The following is a 17308-nucleotide window of genomic DNA, read 5'->3' as shown; positions in this document are numbered from 1 at the left end:
AAACTGGCCTAATTTAAAGAATTTGATTATATGGTATTTGTTGAGGAAAAAGTGTGAGTTTCAGTATTTTTCTTTCCAACTTCATGCAGTCTGCTTGAGCTGATGTGGGAAGGGCTGTGGGTTGATCTTGGAGTTGGGGAATACTGCTTGTCTGTAGTTCATCCCAGGGGAGTGACCCAGTTGTGGTATTTATGACTTTTCCACTGGAAGATCAAAACAAATGTGTGCCCTCTTAAGGGAAACCATGGTATCAAATGCATGGCTCAGTCCTTGAATGAAACATTCTGTTGAGAATATGAGTCTGATGGGATGAGTGGAAGGCTTAGTCTAATACTTTTATATATATTTATATATATATATATATTTCTTTTTTTCCCCTCCTCTTTCCTCTTCCTGTAAGATTATTCCACTTAAAGAAGTTAAAATTGGAGTTTTCTAAAAGTTGTATTGCTTTGGTCTCCTGTCACCTGTGTAGTGGCAGCTGTTTCATCATCATAAAAGACTGAACTTTAAGAGCCTTCAGCAGCAGAAATCACCTAAGTGCAGAGCAATAATATTTATTAGTCTAAGCTCATTACTTAATATTTTTGTGGAGCTTTTATAGAACCATGATTTCCAAGCCAGGTTTTCTAGCATAGTTACAGGATCATCTGTGCATAATGATCTTCTTGCCTACGTGATACCAGAATAATTGTTTTTACAGCCTGCTCTTAAGGTGCAGAATAAATGATCATTGTAAGCCTTTCTCACATTGTCATCTTTTAATCTTGATCCAATTATTTACACTGAGCAGCAAGATACAGGGTGCCATGCCCCAGACAGAAAGGAAAATTTACTCCTGCAGCTTGATATTTGAAAATCCTCAGAAAAGGACAAACTGTTTTGTTTGGAGAAAGCTAATAAGAAAAATGATTCTTTCCTGGACTTGTATTTGACCAGTAAAGGTGAAAGGATTAGTTTATAGATTAAGAAACAGAAAAGTTTTCCAGAATTTTCCTCCTGTCATGTTAGCTAAGCTCTCCCATGTGAGTTTTCTGTCTTCATGTTGTAAGTTTGTAAGTATCCCAGTGAATTTTCATTATGGCTGGAGGGAATTGAACTGGAAAAACCCAATTGTGGGGGTTCAGGTCCTTACTTTGTTCTTCCATGCTGCCCATTAATGTGCTTGTGCTCTACTGAGACCAGTATTTTTGGAAAAAAAAGAGATGTACTGCATAAAGTCTACACATCTTCCTGTGTAATATATTAGAATAAACATCGTGAGGAACTAACGTGCTTAAGGGTGGAGAGGATGTTATCCATTTACCTGCAAAGTGGCGGAGGAGTTGGAAGTCAGGCACTGTGGTAATGGGCATATATTTTATTTTTCTCAAATTCTTTTCAGGGTAAGTGAAGAAAAAGAAGTGACAGAAGAGCGGCTGAAAGCTGAACAGGAGTCGTTTGAGAAGAAGATCAGACAGCTAGAGGAGCAGAATGAACTTATCATCAAGGAAAGGGAAGATATCCTTTAAAAATATGTGCAATGGCTCACTGAAATAAAAAGTGAAATAATTGTTCTATAATTCTATATGGCATAGAATAAATCTCATGTGCTGCCATTCAAAAGCAATCAGAGAGATGACTTGTCAGCATGTGACACTGGTTCATTTGAGCTTAAAACTGCCATCCAGCTGTTCCTATGATGTTGTTTTGCTATGAAATAGATATTTGTCAACAAGAAATGACAATAAGGAATTTACACATTAAAATATGATTATAGATTTTTATTTCTTCTTAATTAATTCTGTTAGGTGGCCGTAATTTAGGTCTAAGACTTGCATGATATTCCATTTCTCTCCATGTCCAGAGAAAGAGAATCTACACTAAATGCATATGAACTAAATAGATGTACTAGGAAGTTTAGCGAGCCTAGACTTTTTGTTTGGTGTAGGGTTGGTTTGTTTGTTTATAAAAACAGTTAGCAGTTTCTCTTTTCTTGCAGTCTGTGACTTGCATTTCTTTAAGCTGCATATCCGTAGTCCCAGTCCTGGAATATCACATGCGAGGTCACTATTGCAGGAATTGCAGTTTTTCTTTCTGTTGTGTGACACATCTTTACAAAATTCTCTTATTCATATCTCTTCCAAATCTCTGATATTGGTGCTTTGTTGTTAAATTTCTCAGCGGGCTAAGGGTTGGCTACAGTGGGATAGGGAAGACACAGGGCTACAACTGCAGCAAAAGCAAATAGTGTGTGATTCATTGGGAGCTGCATTTCCAATAGGCAGGGTAGTAATGCTGTTTTAAAAAGCAAGATGGAGCCCAGTATGCAGTACTATTTTCAGTCCTGAGCCATCCCATGTTCAAGTTAAAAATGAAGTTAGTGACAGAAAGAGGCTGTTCAAGCTCTGGGCCAGTGCTGAAACTGATAATTCAGAAACTTAAACATGAATTTAGAGGAGGGTTCTTGAAAATTCAGGCAATCCAATTTCACAGTTTAGCACTGAGAGGCTTAACCAAAACAGTGCTTTCCTTATGATGGAACTTGCTTGGCTTAGGAAAGGCATTCAGTGATGTGTGGTCTCTCTCAGCAGGGCATTGCCCCTGATGACCTAGAACATCCCTGGTAGCCCAATGGGACTTAATTTTTTAGGAAGAATTTTGTCTCTTTGTACTAAATAATATATTTATCAACAAATTTAGCTGGCCATGAACAGTTACTGGAAAATACTAGATCTGAGGTATTTCAAGAGCCATTAGGTGTGACAACAGCTCTTTGACATTGATTTCACTGGAGCCAGTATTTTGTTGTGTATTAGAGCTTGTGTATTCAGTGAGCTCATGAATGTGGGTGGGATGCATGTTCCCGATTTTTTTGTAATTTATCCACACAAAGCTTTCACTAATTCATACAAAGTTTATTTGGCTACTGGAAAGTAGACACGTGTGCTTGTTTTATTGTTGGGGGTTTTTTCCCTTTATTTTTTTCTTTACCAGAAATAGATTTCACAAGCATGAATACTTTTCCAGAAGTCTGGTAGATATGGCAGAAGGTTAATGCATGCAATTTTACACTTCATAAAACTCTGTAAAACCTAGATATATAAAACAAGGTTATAATTTAAAACAATGTAATTTTAACTACTGCAATACTTGCCTATCATACATGAATGATTCAAGATCTTCAGCGTAATTCTGATCACTTAATTTTTTAAAGCTTGTTGTGGAGACAAGGAATAGTAGAAATTACTTGCTGATGCTGAATACAGATTATGGCTGTTTCAAGTAATACAGCAACTTGAAATTCTTTAAGTTCTTCTGGACTGTAGTGTCCACTTGCAAATAAGATATCAGGGATATAATTCCATAAGAAAAAAATCTTCAAGTCTGTTAAAATCAATTTTACCTTTGTTTTTCCCTCTGCATAGCTAATTTGTCCTCTAAAAGATTACTTTCTTTACTGCAGTATTTAAAACTACCCTGCAGTAATAAATTGGTGCTTCTGATACAGCTGCAGCAATCCAGCAAAGTGCAATTTCAAATTGGCAAGGGTTTAGTTTCAAATTGGTAAGGGATTGTGTTGGGTTTTTTTCAGCAACATGTATTTGTTGTTTTGTTTTTTTTTTTCCTTGAGACTCTTGGAGGAGAAGTATTGTTTGGTGCTTGAAATCCCAACTTTGAGGAAAATCCATCCTTATTTTGTTGTGGTTGTTTTTTTTCCCCCTGAGAAGCTGTGAGGATCCCCTCTATTCAAATTCGTTGCTGATGTATTATGACAGAAGCTTTGGGAGTAGAGAAATGTGTGGTATGCAATGATCTCACTACAAAACTTTGAGTAACTTAGCAGTATTTAAAGAACAGTTTCTGTCTGCAGCCCAAGCTCACATTTGCTTTTGAACTTCTCAGTGCTGTCTGGGTATTATATATATAAGTAAAATATATATAAAATATATATAATATATGTATAATATATATTATATAAAAATAATAATTATAATATATAATAAAAATACAAATAAATATATATAAAAACTATATTTATAATATAAAAATTCATGCAGATTTAGAAGTCAATTCTACCCTTCCTTAGCAGTTGAAACTTTGAAAATTGAGTACTTGGTACTAGGGCATGCTGTTAATGGAGAACAACAGTGATGAGCATGCTGTCAACCATAAATAGTCCAGCCTGTTGTCAGGGTTGCCAAATAATTAGTCTCACAGAATTAAGGAAAATTAGGGATTCAAGTAGTCAGCTGGTCTACACCTTCTTCCTAAAGCGGTATTTAAGCCTATCATTTTATAATTTGGTCAAAAGTAGATATTTTGGCTTGGCTTGGTCTCATGACATTTACACTTCAGACTTACTTCAAAAGAAACTTCGTCCAAAGTGTTTCAGACAAAAGTGTTCCAAAACCAAGAGAGGATCAAAACTTTGTTTTGCTTATAATAAACTCTTTTGCTTATAATAAACTGGAAAGAACTCCTAAGAACTGCTGCTGTTCTTAGGAGATGTGGTGTTAAGGTATGCATGCTGGGATGACATCTCTTGCTGTTTTTACTAAAATTTGCCCAACTGGGGTGAACTGGATAATCCAGTAACAGCTGCTCCCACTCTTGATGCCCTCCACAGTGAAAGCATCTTACAACTACAAAGATGAGAAAGTGTGGGGAAAAAAAATCACTTTCTGAAAGTGAAGTTTATGTAAAAAAATAAAGGGGAAAAACGTAAATGGAGTGTGTATTGGAAAAGTGAGATCTAGAACCTGTCTGGAAGGAAGGATTTGGAAAAGGAGGTTGGGCTGGACATGATTGATGTGAAAGCAACAAAAGCCTGTGACTGATGGGTTCAGAAATGTTTGGGATAAGCAGTGAGGGTTAATAAAAGCCAGGATGGTGGCAGGTGACCTAGGATCAGTCAGACAGTTTTAAGACAGCTGATACAGGCAGGGATGTGTCTGTTCAGGGTATTTGAGCACTCTCAGAACTTTTGTAACAGAATTTGGGAATAACCTCATGTGAGAAGAATTGCCATGTGTAACCTCCTTTGGTGTCTTCTACAGCATCCACTCTTGGTATTTGTGTTCTCTTTGCTGCTGTATGGTGACTAAACTGCTTTTAGTGGCAGTCTAAATTCTGGCATTGGCTTTGGAGTGTGTGACTCGCAACTTCCTTGTTCTTATTTGTGTTATTTCATTTGCATTTTTACAGTCAGGGATGACCAGTGTGTGCCATGTTATGCACTTAGACTACTTGTGCTGCTTCTTTTTCCACTTTAGCTAGGAGCTGCTAATAGAAAACCTTGTGACTTTTTTTTTCCCTGACATATTTTCAGGCATCTGTTATTAATTTAGGTCCCAAATATAATTTAATTTAACAATCAGGAAAATATCCTTTGTAAGATGCCCCAATACTGTCAAGATATATGTCTTAGGAAAAAAGTTGTGATGGGATTATTAAGAAACAAATACTACTGATATTTTGTAGCTCAAAGAAATTATGTTGTGGTCTTTAGCTTTTCTTGTTATCACCATTAGGGATTTTTTTTCATGTAAATTTGATGGTGCTGCATAAAGGAAGACGAAAAAGTAGCCTTAACATTTCTGTGAAGATTTATTAATAGGTGAAGTGGAAACTTCTTTTAAAATAATTTAAAAATTGGTTATTGAATTCTAAGCACTGCTTAAATTATTATTATGTAGTCAAAGAATAGGCAAATAAAGGGAAGAAGAGATTCTGTTTATTACAAACTTTTTTTCTTTTTGTAGATTTAAACTAATCTGTTGTATTAAATTGCTGTTTTAGTTTATATTTAGGATATAAACTTAAGCTGGGTTGCTTAAGCTTTTTGTTGGAATTATTTTCGGACTGAACATAGACTTACAAAATAGTTTGACCCTGAAATATCATCTAGGTCCAACCCCTGGACAGGGACACCTTCCAGTAGACGGGCTTGCTGAAGACCCAGCCAAATTCACACTACAGATCCTGTATGATTTACTTGGTTAGTCTTAAAATTGATCACAGACTCTGTTTACATATGTCCTTAATATTACAGAACTACTTAATTAGTTGGTTTTGCATGCAGTTAACATGAATATTAGTTTAACTAAAACAGTTCATTTGCTTATAGTGTTAGTGAGACATAGAATATTAATTTGCTGGAAGAATAATGAGCTTTATAAGCATTATCTAGAGACTTTAATAAAATGCTTTTAGTTTTGCCATAGTACTGTTCATTACATTAGTCTTGCATACATAAATTAGAGCCACTTACATATTTTCTCCTTTTCCTATCTTACTGTGTTAATGTAAAATTAGTAGTATTTTTCAGAAGAAAAAGAGTTACTGACTTGCTTAATGCAAAGAACAAAATGGTAGAAAAAGAGGTATCAGAGTAAAGAATTTACTTGCTGCCTTATTTTCCCTATGATGTTAAATTTGATCTTCTGAAAATATCAGGTATTCTGCTTCCTTTCCTTTTTTAATTGGACTCACCAAGTTGTTGTCACAGGTGAGGGAACAAAGGTGGTCTTGCACGGAAAGGCTGTGGCTACATGTTTTGTGGGATGTGTGGTCCCAGTGTCCTGCGTGGCAGATTCATGTGTGTGTGCCTCCCAGATGCTGCTGTTGGCAAGGGGACAGTCTGCACTCAAAATGACAGCGCAGTGTCAGGGGGAGGTGGGATGTGGACATTAACACTGGAGTTAAGCCATCTATATGTGAAAATGGGTCCCTGCCTTGATGTGCCCCCTGCCCCTGCCACTCCCTTCCAAAAAAAAAAAAGCAAGCAAGAAGAAAATTTCTGTATAGAGGCAAATTTGCCATTTGCAGGAAGCTTGTGCTTTTGAAAGTCAGGCTATTTATTTAAAACTCAGTAACAATTTTGGAGATTAACTTTGGCTAAGTCTGTTCCTGATGGTATAGTTTCTGACAAGTTATGAACTGAGGGTCTGAAATGACCGTCATTATTTTCCTTTTATTTCTTAACTTGGCTCCCTCAGCTTATCATTTTATGTTTTTTCCCTTTCTATTTTTCATATGTGAATGCATACTATATATCTTCTTGTGCATCATAATTTGTTTGAAGGTGTGTGAGGAGAATGAAAAATTAGTATTTTGCTCCTTTCTTCCATTTTATCCAACTACTTCACTCTTTGAAGGTGTTTCTCTTACTGTTATTTCAGGTATCCTACTAGTAAATGTTTCTAAGCAACCATTGTGGTCTATGGAAAAAAAGCTGCACTTATTAAAAGTCCCTGAATATTTATATGCTATTCTGTAACTGCAGTATTGGTTAAATAATGTATGTATTTACAAACTTAAATGTAGAAGAATCAGTCAAGGACTATTGGGTAAATAAGATATTTTGAATTTTTCATGAACTTTTAAACTAAAGCAAGGTGAAACATACTGTAATGTTGAGTGTTCAAATGGATCAATGGCTGGAGATCCATTTGAAGCTTTCTGTGCTTAATCCCAGTTAGTTCCTTAGAGCCCAATCTAACCACACCGCCCATGTTATGAAAATACCCAGAATCAGCAGGCAGCGTCTAAGCAGTCAACAAGCGCCTCTGTAGTGAGCTGGACAGGCTTTTTGCCCTCAAACTCTGCATTCAGTGATGCAGGATTGTCCATGAGATTGTACTGTTGGCATAGAAATACAGCTGTGGAATGGGAGATGCAGATTTGCTCTGTGTTTTATACCAAAGGTGGAATGGTGTTCTGTATGTGTCTGACTGAAGAGATGTTCCCACCCAACAGCTCTTGTATAGAATTCTGGAGTTTCCCTGAGGTGAGTGTTGAGGGCCAGTAGCATTCTCTCATCTCCCACGTTTCATAATGTTTTTACCCTGTGATGATCTCTACCTGGTACTAGAGACTTGATGATTTTGAAACTCAGTAAGATCTGGAGTTCCGCTCTGGCAGATTGTTGTTAGCCATGGGTTAGCTATATGGTTCCCAGACAGCATGTCTCCTAGCTCTGAGTATCTGAAGCACAGATTTATGGTATCATCTATATTAACTGTGTGGTGGGCATGTCAGAACTGGATATGGTGATGGGATGCCCCTGTCTAAACTGAACAGGAGACACCTGTCATTGGAAATGCACATTCAGCCATGGCAATCTCATATATCAATATCAGGTATTTTAAGAAAAAAGAAGTGAAACAGTTCAAGTAAAAAAAATTCTCTGTAGGAGTCAGGCTGGTCAGTTTAAGTGACTCAGGTGAAAGACAGATCTTCCTGCTTTTTCCAGATACTTGTACTGACCAGGCTACTTACCTGGCTGAATTTTACCCCTGGTTCTGTGGTTATTGCTGAAACATTTGGCTTTAGGCATGTGAGCTTTCAAAGTGATGTTGGAGTTAAATTTTTTCTTTATGACATTTGGCTCATTTGAAAACAAAGACTGAGATCTTTTAAAAGGAGGCACAAATGGGAAAATGAGATCATTAATTGTTGAAGCTGGTACTGTAACAAATTGACTAGAAATGTGGATTCAGAGAAATTGATGTACTTTATCCTTCTAAACTAAATGAATTCTCCATCTGCTTCAGCTTCTCAACTATAATGAGGACGTAGGGCTGACTCTGCTATTGGTTTCTCTGTCTTCCTGCACTATTTTGGAAAGTTTGAACATTTCTTGCATAATTAAATACACTTTCAATAAATCAATCTCATAATAATTGTTGTTCAGGAGAGTTCATTATTCAGTTCAGTCTTTTAAATTACTGTTCTTCTTTAAAGGATTCTTCTGACGTAATGGCTTCTTCTAAATCCATTTGCCATGCTCTGGCTTGTAATTACTTTAGATTTGAAGAATAAAATGAATGGCTTTATTATTAATCAGTAGCAAATTTGTCTTACTGTTTTTAGAGTGGCCTTCACTCATGAAATAGTTTTAATGGTCTAGATAGCAAAACACTTCATACCTCTCTTTCAACAGAGATTTAGTGAAAGCAATCAGATAGTTTTGTGGGTTTTTTTTATTCCATCTCTCTCCCATCAAACATTTGTCACAGTGACTGTCATCATGTGTTTGCTGTTGTATTCTGTGAGCTGCTGGCCCTCTGAAAGCCTTGTTTTGCTGCCTGCTTTTAGATTGGAAATTTTTCAGGCTGGGATAGGCTTTATTTTTGCCTTGTGCTGTGGGGAGTGCATTGCACTTAAGCATAGCATTAATTTAACATTGGCTTTTACAGTGGACATTGGCCTGTAGGAACTTCGTCTCTCTTCAGCCATGATGAAAACTGCATCTGTTCCTTAACCCCTTTCTGCTGATGTGGGATTTCATGGTCCTTAGTGACAGTGCTTTTGTAGTTGAGAATTACAAGTCTGTCTCCCCATAGCAAAGTGCCATCTTGTTTTACAGTAGTTGAGACTGGACAGGTAACTGTCCTACATTAATCTTTTCTGTTTGCCATCAGTTCTTTGTCCGTAGTCTCTTGTGAGGTTGCTCAAATCCATCCTTAATTTTAAACTGCCAGTCAATGCAAACTAATATAAATGCATTTTTAGCCTTGCTAAACTTCTTAGGATCTAGTGGATGTTACACTAATATCTCATTTCCACAGACTACTTAGAAAATGAAAGTGGGTTAGTTGTAGAGTTATAGACATTCAGTAAATCTCAGCTTTTAATTTCTTTAGGAATTCATTACTATAATAGCACTCTGGGTTTTGTTTCCCCTATGAGTTGTGATGTTTAACCAGGGCTGAGAATTTGGAGTAATGTTGAGGAATTGGAGAGAACATCCAAAGAGGAATGAATAGCATCCTTAAAGTCTTAATTCCATGGCTCTCTAGGAGGTTATTAAAAGTGTAAGTGTAAAACTGGGTGGAATTATCCGGATACAGGAATTTCACTGAAGACTTTTACGTATACCTTTTATCCTTACTTCTGTTGGCATTACACCTTCTTTAGTCTAGTTTCAGGAGTTGTAATTTTTCATTTCACATTCACAGTTTTCAGTTCAGGTCCTAGTATGAATGTGTTTATTTGAATGCATTTTTAACTGTAGAAATGGTAAGCTTTTACTGATGGCAATATGGTCACTTTCACTGCACTTATGGCAAGAGATTTGCATAAAATGTCATCCCCTTCTTGGGACAAAAAATACCCCAGGGTTTATAGCACAGGGAGTACAGTTGTAGTAATAAGGATTATGTTGCTGATAAGTTCCCCTCAAGGCCCAGTGATGGTAATACCCCTATATTTTGTCTTTAAAGAAAACTGCTGAGAGGCAATAATTTTTTTTTGTATGTGTCCCATTTTCATTAATGCATGGTAATTGATGGAGTTGCAGTGACTTGTAACAGTAATGAGTTCTAAACATAAGAATGCACTCCTTTCTAATAAGTGAGCACTGCTGGGGTTTAAAAGCGTACTAAATCAGTTGCTTTAGTATGAATTTATTAGTTTTTTTCAGCATTAGCTTTAATAGTAGTTATTTACATAAGCGTACATCCCATTAACCGCCATCAGGGCTGGAAAACATGCTGAACTGTTCATATTTTCATATAATTATTGAACATAATGGTATCATTTGCATTTCTAAACAGTGATGTTTCTGTCAGGCTTGGAAATAGTGTCTTTACGCAGTCCCTATTTCACATCCACTTATTTGACATCGTTAAATTTTATGCTAATGTGCTTCCCTAGAATGTCATCAGTAGGACAGATGCTTGCACTTTAATATACAAATCAGTGATGCTTTTCCCTCCCCCCTCCCCTGAACTGCAAAAGAAATAAAAAAGCATATCTGCACATTTTAGATATAGTTTGTTTCATTCTAAAGAATCTGTAAGAAAAGAAACTTAGCTTTCACCCCCGTTAGTCACTTCCGAATGTTGTAATAACAGATACCTTCATTGTGAATGGTGAGAGACTGTCCTCTGCCTGAAGGAGGAAGAGTCTTCTAAAATTCAGGGCAATTATGTTAAAATAAAAATTGTAGCCTTGAGCTTGCCACCTGTGTAAGGCATGGAGCCTCACAGAGCAAGCTGCCTGGTCAGACAGTGATCCATGGATTTCCTGGCAGCAGAGCATCACTGTAAAGGTTTAGGGAGGGAGCAGTTTCACCTGCTAGACTCTGTCAGCAGAAGTGCATTTTGAGTTGTACATTGTCAGGTTTTTAGTTTTACACTTAAAATATTTTTTTCATTTTGCAGACAGGCAGAGGTATATGAGCTCTTGCTAGCTAAGTATGGATGGTAGTTGTTGTACGAACAGTGTTGACTTCTTAAAAAAAAATACCTAAGAACTTTGATACTTGTACTGAAATCAGCACTGAAAGCAGAGCATCAAAACCCTGAGCAACACTGCCAGTAATTGTAGGTTTGAATGTGGATATGATGGAATAAAAATAAGTATAATCAGCATCACCACCAAAACCACCCTGCTTTTCTTCCATTTGAAAATGAAATAAATATGTTGCATCTGGTTCTGTATGAACTTTATCTCAGGATGCCTTCCTTACCATTGCAAGTAGAGTGCTGAAGGTAGAGCAGGTGAGTGCAACCTGCAGTATGCAGTTGAGGTCACAGGAAAACGTAACTATTGAAATACAGAGTGTGTTGCTTATGAGCCAGACATGATCCATGTGAATGAGCCTGGAAATCCAGTGGCTCTCCAGCCCAGTTCTCTGCTTTTCCCTGACTTACCAGATGTGGCGTCGGGCAATTCTGCTGTTTTCTCTCCTACTCACCTATTTAAAAGTTTGTAGTACTTCTTGCTGGCCTTTGTGTGACATGAAGGTTAAATGTATGCATGTTGCTCAGTTATGGCATTTCATGGACACACTGTGAAAATTTTAAATAGAACCAAGAATTTTAAGGTCAAGGAAAAGACTGAGAGAAGTATATTACACAGGTTTGCCATTTTCATTGTTTTATACATAAAAATACACATTAAAGAATACCTGTCTTTGTCATGTCTTAGAAGAGGTTGGAAGGAGGCACCCAAGTAGAAAAAGGTACATGGAGTGGAATGAAAAGGTGTATTTTATGCATAAAGGGCCATGTGAGCAAACTGGAGATGTACTCTGATGGGTTCTGGGCTTGTGGTGTCTTTAATTATAGATGATTAACAATTTGCTAGTTGCTTTGCAGACAGGTATGGAGACAAAATCCCCTGCTGGGAAATGCTTGCAGTCTAAAACCTCATTCTGATGGTGTGTGTAGAGATGTGTTTTTAGTCAGGAGAAGTAGCAATATTAAAACAACAATAAAAATTTTGATGATATTGTCTCAGAAAGAACTGTAGGATTTTTGAAGGGTTCCTATCAGAGTTTTGAGCTTGCAATAGGGCATGCAGCCATTTTATAGCAAACAATTTGGAGCCAGATGCTTTTTTGGTACACCTTTTACTCAGGAATAAAATACAGATGCACCAATGTAGAGTAGCAAACGGGTGAGCTGTGCTAATTTCAGCTGTGAAGTATTGGGAAATTTAAAGAGAGCACCTCTGGCATTCAGAGCAGACTGTTGTACTGCAGAGAGTCTGAGCTGACCTCTTGTCAATGTCTCATTTAAATCCTGAAAAGAAGACTCTAGGTAATTGGCAAGTATCCTTATTTTAATATGTGGCCATAAAAAGGTAACGTATGATGATTTTTAACATCAGAAGATTAACATTTTACCTTTAAATAAAATATGATTAACTGGTACAGAATTAAAAGTAATAGAACTGAAATATTCAAACTATGACTCTGTGGTGTCAGATTATGCATCAAGTGTGACAGTTTAAGTACTGAAGTGATTTAAAAAATGAGTCAGCTGAAGGATGTATATTCCAAGTAGTGAGAATAAAATCGAATAAAACAATTGTGGCTATCAAAACTTTCTCAAAACGCCCTGGCTGAGTGAACCAGGAGACCAAAGTGCGGCATTGTTTACAGTGTCTGGGTCTTGCCTGGGTGCCAGGGCAGGTGCAGTGAGGGAGTAGTTGGCATGCTGCTGTAATGGCATCCTAATCCGTGATTTTAAACCACCAAGTCATGATTATGCTTAAATTTAGTAGCCAGGCCAAGACTCTTCTTGGCTTCTGGATGTGCATCTACCTCGAGGAAGGTTCAAATATGATTGATTTAGCAATGTTTCAGCAGTTTGCAGTCAGCCAGGCTTTTTCTTACTGCTGTACAATTTCATTTCTCATGGATGGGCACATGTTTTGATACATGAAGCTGCATGTTTGCCATCTGAATTACTTGGTGTTACTGTTTGGAAATGTGAAAATGCCAATGTCAAGGTTTGTCATTTGACTTCTGCATATTTTAAGTCCTTGTTAGTAAAAATGATGCTTCCCCCCTCCCACCCCCCAGTAGTTCTGTAAACTCAGCTTGGAATTTGACCATAAAGTGGCCCCTTGCTGTCTTCTGAAGTCCTGTAACTGAATTTTTAGAGTGCAATTTGGGCATTTAGTAATCTTCTTGTAGAGGTTATTCTCGGCATGTTTGTTCACATTAAGCTGTGACACTTTGAAATTGTGTAGGAAGAACCAAGAGGAGGATGGCTTATTTCAAAATGCAAAAATAAAAGAAGTGGTAGAGAAAATGTATTATGGTCACAAAGAGTGGCAGGTCTAATTTTGTTTACATCCAGAGAACAGAATACTGAAGTAAGTGTGTTGCTTTCAAGTAGTTTCTTCAGAGAGTAGAATTTTAGTAATCATATAAAAATGCAAGCAAAGCATTTAACAGCCTTTATAATACATTAACTCTTCCAGAGTGGATTTCTTCATATTTCATTATCTTCAGGGAGAAGTTTTTGGTTTCTATAAATATTGCTGGACACATTGATGAAAGATCCTTAGATGATTTTAAAGATGTTACTCATCATCTCTTAATGGTGCAGAATAAGACTCAAGTGAGCACAGCTTTTAATGTCCAGCTGTCACTTCAGGTAACTGGACAAATCTGGTGAGGCCTTATTGCTCTGTTTCAGTGCAAATAACCGTATTTAACTTGCCATTGCTCTTTGCTTTAACCTGCTAATAAATCTATTGCATAAATTTTTTCCTATGAAAAGAGGGAAATTAAAAATGAAAAATATGTTTCTAATTATCTGCAGAGAGAAGTTATGGGAGCCAGTAAAATGAACTTACCTTAATGACCAGATTTGATTATGGAAAGGATTGCCTGGTATTGTCTCTGGTAGTGTGGGGCTAGATTTGGTAGCCCAGAAAGGCTTGTGGTTTCCCCAGAAAGCCATCTGGTATTTCCTGGGTACATCTGCTCTGATGCACACACAACTTGTGAATCCCAGTTGATTTTAATTAACTGTTTATATTGAACTTCTCTTATGTTGGAAAGGTTCATGTTAGTATATTACGCTTGTCTTTCTGGAAACAACCACAGGACAATCCAAAGATTTTAACAACAGTATAATTGCATTGTTCTGACCAGGCAGTGAATGCATCAGAGATTCTCCTGGCTCATCTGCAGGGAGCAGATGAGTATCAGGAACCTTCTGGCTCTTTCAAACAATCCTCTTAACATATTTCTGTTCCTAAGCTGTAAATATCTGCCTTGGTTCATTTGTTAGTTTTCTCCTCTGTGCCATGTTTTAAGGATGAGTGTTTTAGAAGAGCTTCTGATGGGTTTTTTTTGACACCTCTTAATTTCCAGGCTAGACACAGTCACAGCTAGCTTAAACATGCTTGTTCTTGTGCCAGTGTTTTGCTTAAATAGATCTTCCTCTATTTCATGTTTATGTAGAAGCGATTAGAGCAATAGGCATTCCCTCTCTCAAAGGGAAAAGAGGACAAAGTGAGAGAAGTTTCACTTGTTGTATGAATGATGGGAAGTCTTGGCTTGTGGATTAGAACGGGCTGGAAATCTGAGTCAAATGGAACAAGGCTGAGAAGGATTGTGTGACTGAAAGGTCAGAAAGCTTGGCAAAGTCAGAACAGCAATGTGGATTAATTGGGATTTGTTTGCTTTTTCTTGCATATAGAAGTTGTCTTGATGAAGTTCATCTTTGCAAAGCTATAGAAAAACTTCTCGTTGGTTTTACAGAAAGTCCCCAAAGGTCAAACTTAAATGCACGTGTATGTTATGATTAAAGGTTGGTCCTCTAAAGTGACTGAGATGACTGAGCAGACAAATTACAGTGTGACTTTAAGCAGGCCTCTTGACTTCCCCCATGGCAAAGGTGTCTTTTTGTTCTTCTCGTTAAGAATCCTGTTCAGTCTTGCTTTATCATCAGTCAGGGACATAACTGTGGGTATTCTTTTGCTTGTTGCTCAAGGCCATTGGGCTGTTGTGAATGATTTAAATTTTCAGAGAAAAGGCATCATGTAGCTGGATTTACATTAACTGTGTAGCTAGTGGTGTCTCAGAACTGTGAATGGTGCTGTCCACAGTAAAGGCAGGATTTACTTCCCAGCATTATGATTTTTCCCTTTTAAATACAAATAATAAAATAATCAGAGGTTTGGGATTTTCATCTGCAACAGATTTATATTTTACTTGCTTTTCATGTTGTGAGTTTTCTCTGTGTGTGAGGAAATAAACATGGCTGAAATAATTCTGAAAGAAATTACAGGACAACTGATTATTAATTCAGAGTTGCTAAGTGCTGTCCTTGGGTGTTTATTTGGGCTCCATCTTTGTCTTCATCTGTCCCTCTTTTGGATGATATGCAGCTTTTTGCCATTGCCATGTATGTTGCTCTTTGTAGGCACTAAAATAGATTCTTATCTCATATTTCATACAAAACATATGAAAGGAAAGCTCTGCTATTAATATCTTACTGAATGGATAACTTTCTGCTGGTCCTTGAAATTAGGTAAAGTGTGGGTAACTTGAATTGCAGGAGCTTTGCACTGCAGTTCATAGTTTTGACATGAAATTACTGTGGTTGTGCTGAATCAGTGGTATTTTGTCTCTTTTACATCTTTTGGCCTCAAGAGCAACCCAAAATGTGTTTGTGAGCTGTAATAAGTGTTTTTTTCCCCTCACTCTCCCCTCTGTCAATACGGCATTGCTTAAGGTGTTCTTCTACTTCCTTTTTCTTTCAATGTCAAGAATTTTATTTTAGTAGGACTTGTGAAATCTGGAGACTTATGGAAGATTACTAAATCTGCCAGAAGTTTATAAGGCTCATGAAAAGTATATGAGATTATACATAAACTCTTTTTCACTCTTTGGATCTCCTTGCTAGATGATGTGAAACTTCATTGCCTAGGAAAGAGACTTTCTGCTCAGGAAAATAGTATGGTATATTCTCCAAATTTTCCTAGAAGATAATTAGTTTAACTGTCTTAGAAGTGTGTTCCTTAATGTGGATTTATTTTCCAATGCTGTTTATTTTGAAAGGGTTGTGTTGTGTATTGGCTGTAGGTTGATTCAGTTTGTGTTACTTTGTGTCATATTTTGTATATTTTGGAATTCAACATTATTTTTTCATGTCTGCTTGTCACCGAAGATCGTTTTTAGTCAGGAGGAGTATGGATGTAGGAGGGGGCAGGAAGTTTCAAGGGGAAGCACATAATAGTGTGAAGCACAAGGCTTTGTAGAGTTTCTTTGGGCAGCTGCATGGAGGACAAGCATTTCTCTCCCTTGTGGACTGCAATTAATGCTGTCACATCACACAAAGAGAACTAGGGATGATATCTTGGAGTTTCTACTCCAGACATTCTGACAACATCGTGCTTGTGGATATATTATCTCTGGGACTTTCTGATATCCTTCCTAAGTAATAAAGATAAGTGATGACCCATGTGCTGTCTATGCAGTCCAAGCTGCGGTGAACTCCTTGGAGAGATGTGCTGGAGGCCAGTTTGCTAAATCCTGCCTCTCACCCATGGCAGCATTTGCCTTGCTCACCTTAATCCCAGTGGCATCTGTGATCCAGTGCTTTGGGTGGGCCTGCCACTGATGTGTTCAGGGAGTGCCTTGTGTGTCTGTACTGTGGGGCATGTCCCAGAAAGGAGTGCAGTAGTCAGTCACAACACAAATTGTGAGTGAAGCACATGGAATTGTTCTCTCCTGAGGAGACTCAGCTATAAATCTATGGGAATGCATGCAGTATTTCTTCATTTTCCTGCTCATCTCCCATTTTTTATCAGTTATGTAGTAATGAATTTAAAAAGAATTGAGAAACTGAGTTAGTAAGTACTAGTTTATTGTATTACATACATTTCCCCTGAATTTGTTAAAGTTTGTTGTTTATCTTTGGAATTAGGGTTCTTTGATGTCAATTTTATCTCAAGCAGAGTGAGTCTTCGAAAGTCATCTGGGTAATGGACAGTAGTTCTTCAATGCTTGTAAACTTTTATATCAGAACAATCATCATCAAAACACTTTTTTTGTTATGGACTGTGGACA

The 17308-nt window shown here is 37.2% G+C and overlaps 1 protein-coding gene across 2 annotated transcripts in view; it reads left to right on the top strand.

The window, feature by feature from the left end:
• Window positions 1-17308, top strand: part of KIAA1328 (KIAA1328 ortholog) — a 171789-nt gene that overhangs the window by 17171 nt on the left and 137310 nt on the right. For both annotated transcript variants that reach the window (XM_069001894.1, XM_069001893.1), the window contains exon 5: window positions 1385-1500. In XM_069001894.1, coding sequence (XP_068857995.1) covers window positions 1385-1500 — 116 coding nt within the window. The remainder of the gene's footprint in view (window positions 1-1384; window positions 1501-17308) is intronic.

The sequence above is a fragment of the Aphelocoma coerulescens genome (assembly GCF_041296385.1).
Source record: "Aphelocoma coerulescens isolate FSJ_1873_10779 chromosome Z unlocalized genomic scaffold, UR_Acoe_1.0 ChrZ, whole genome shotgun sequence".
In the NCBI taxonomy this organism is placed as follows: domain Eukaryota; kingdom Metazoa; phylum Chordata; class Aves; order Passeriformes; family Corvidae; genus Aphelocoma; species Aphelocoma coerulescens.
This window is presented reverse-complemented; position numbering and strand designations above follow the sequence as displayed.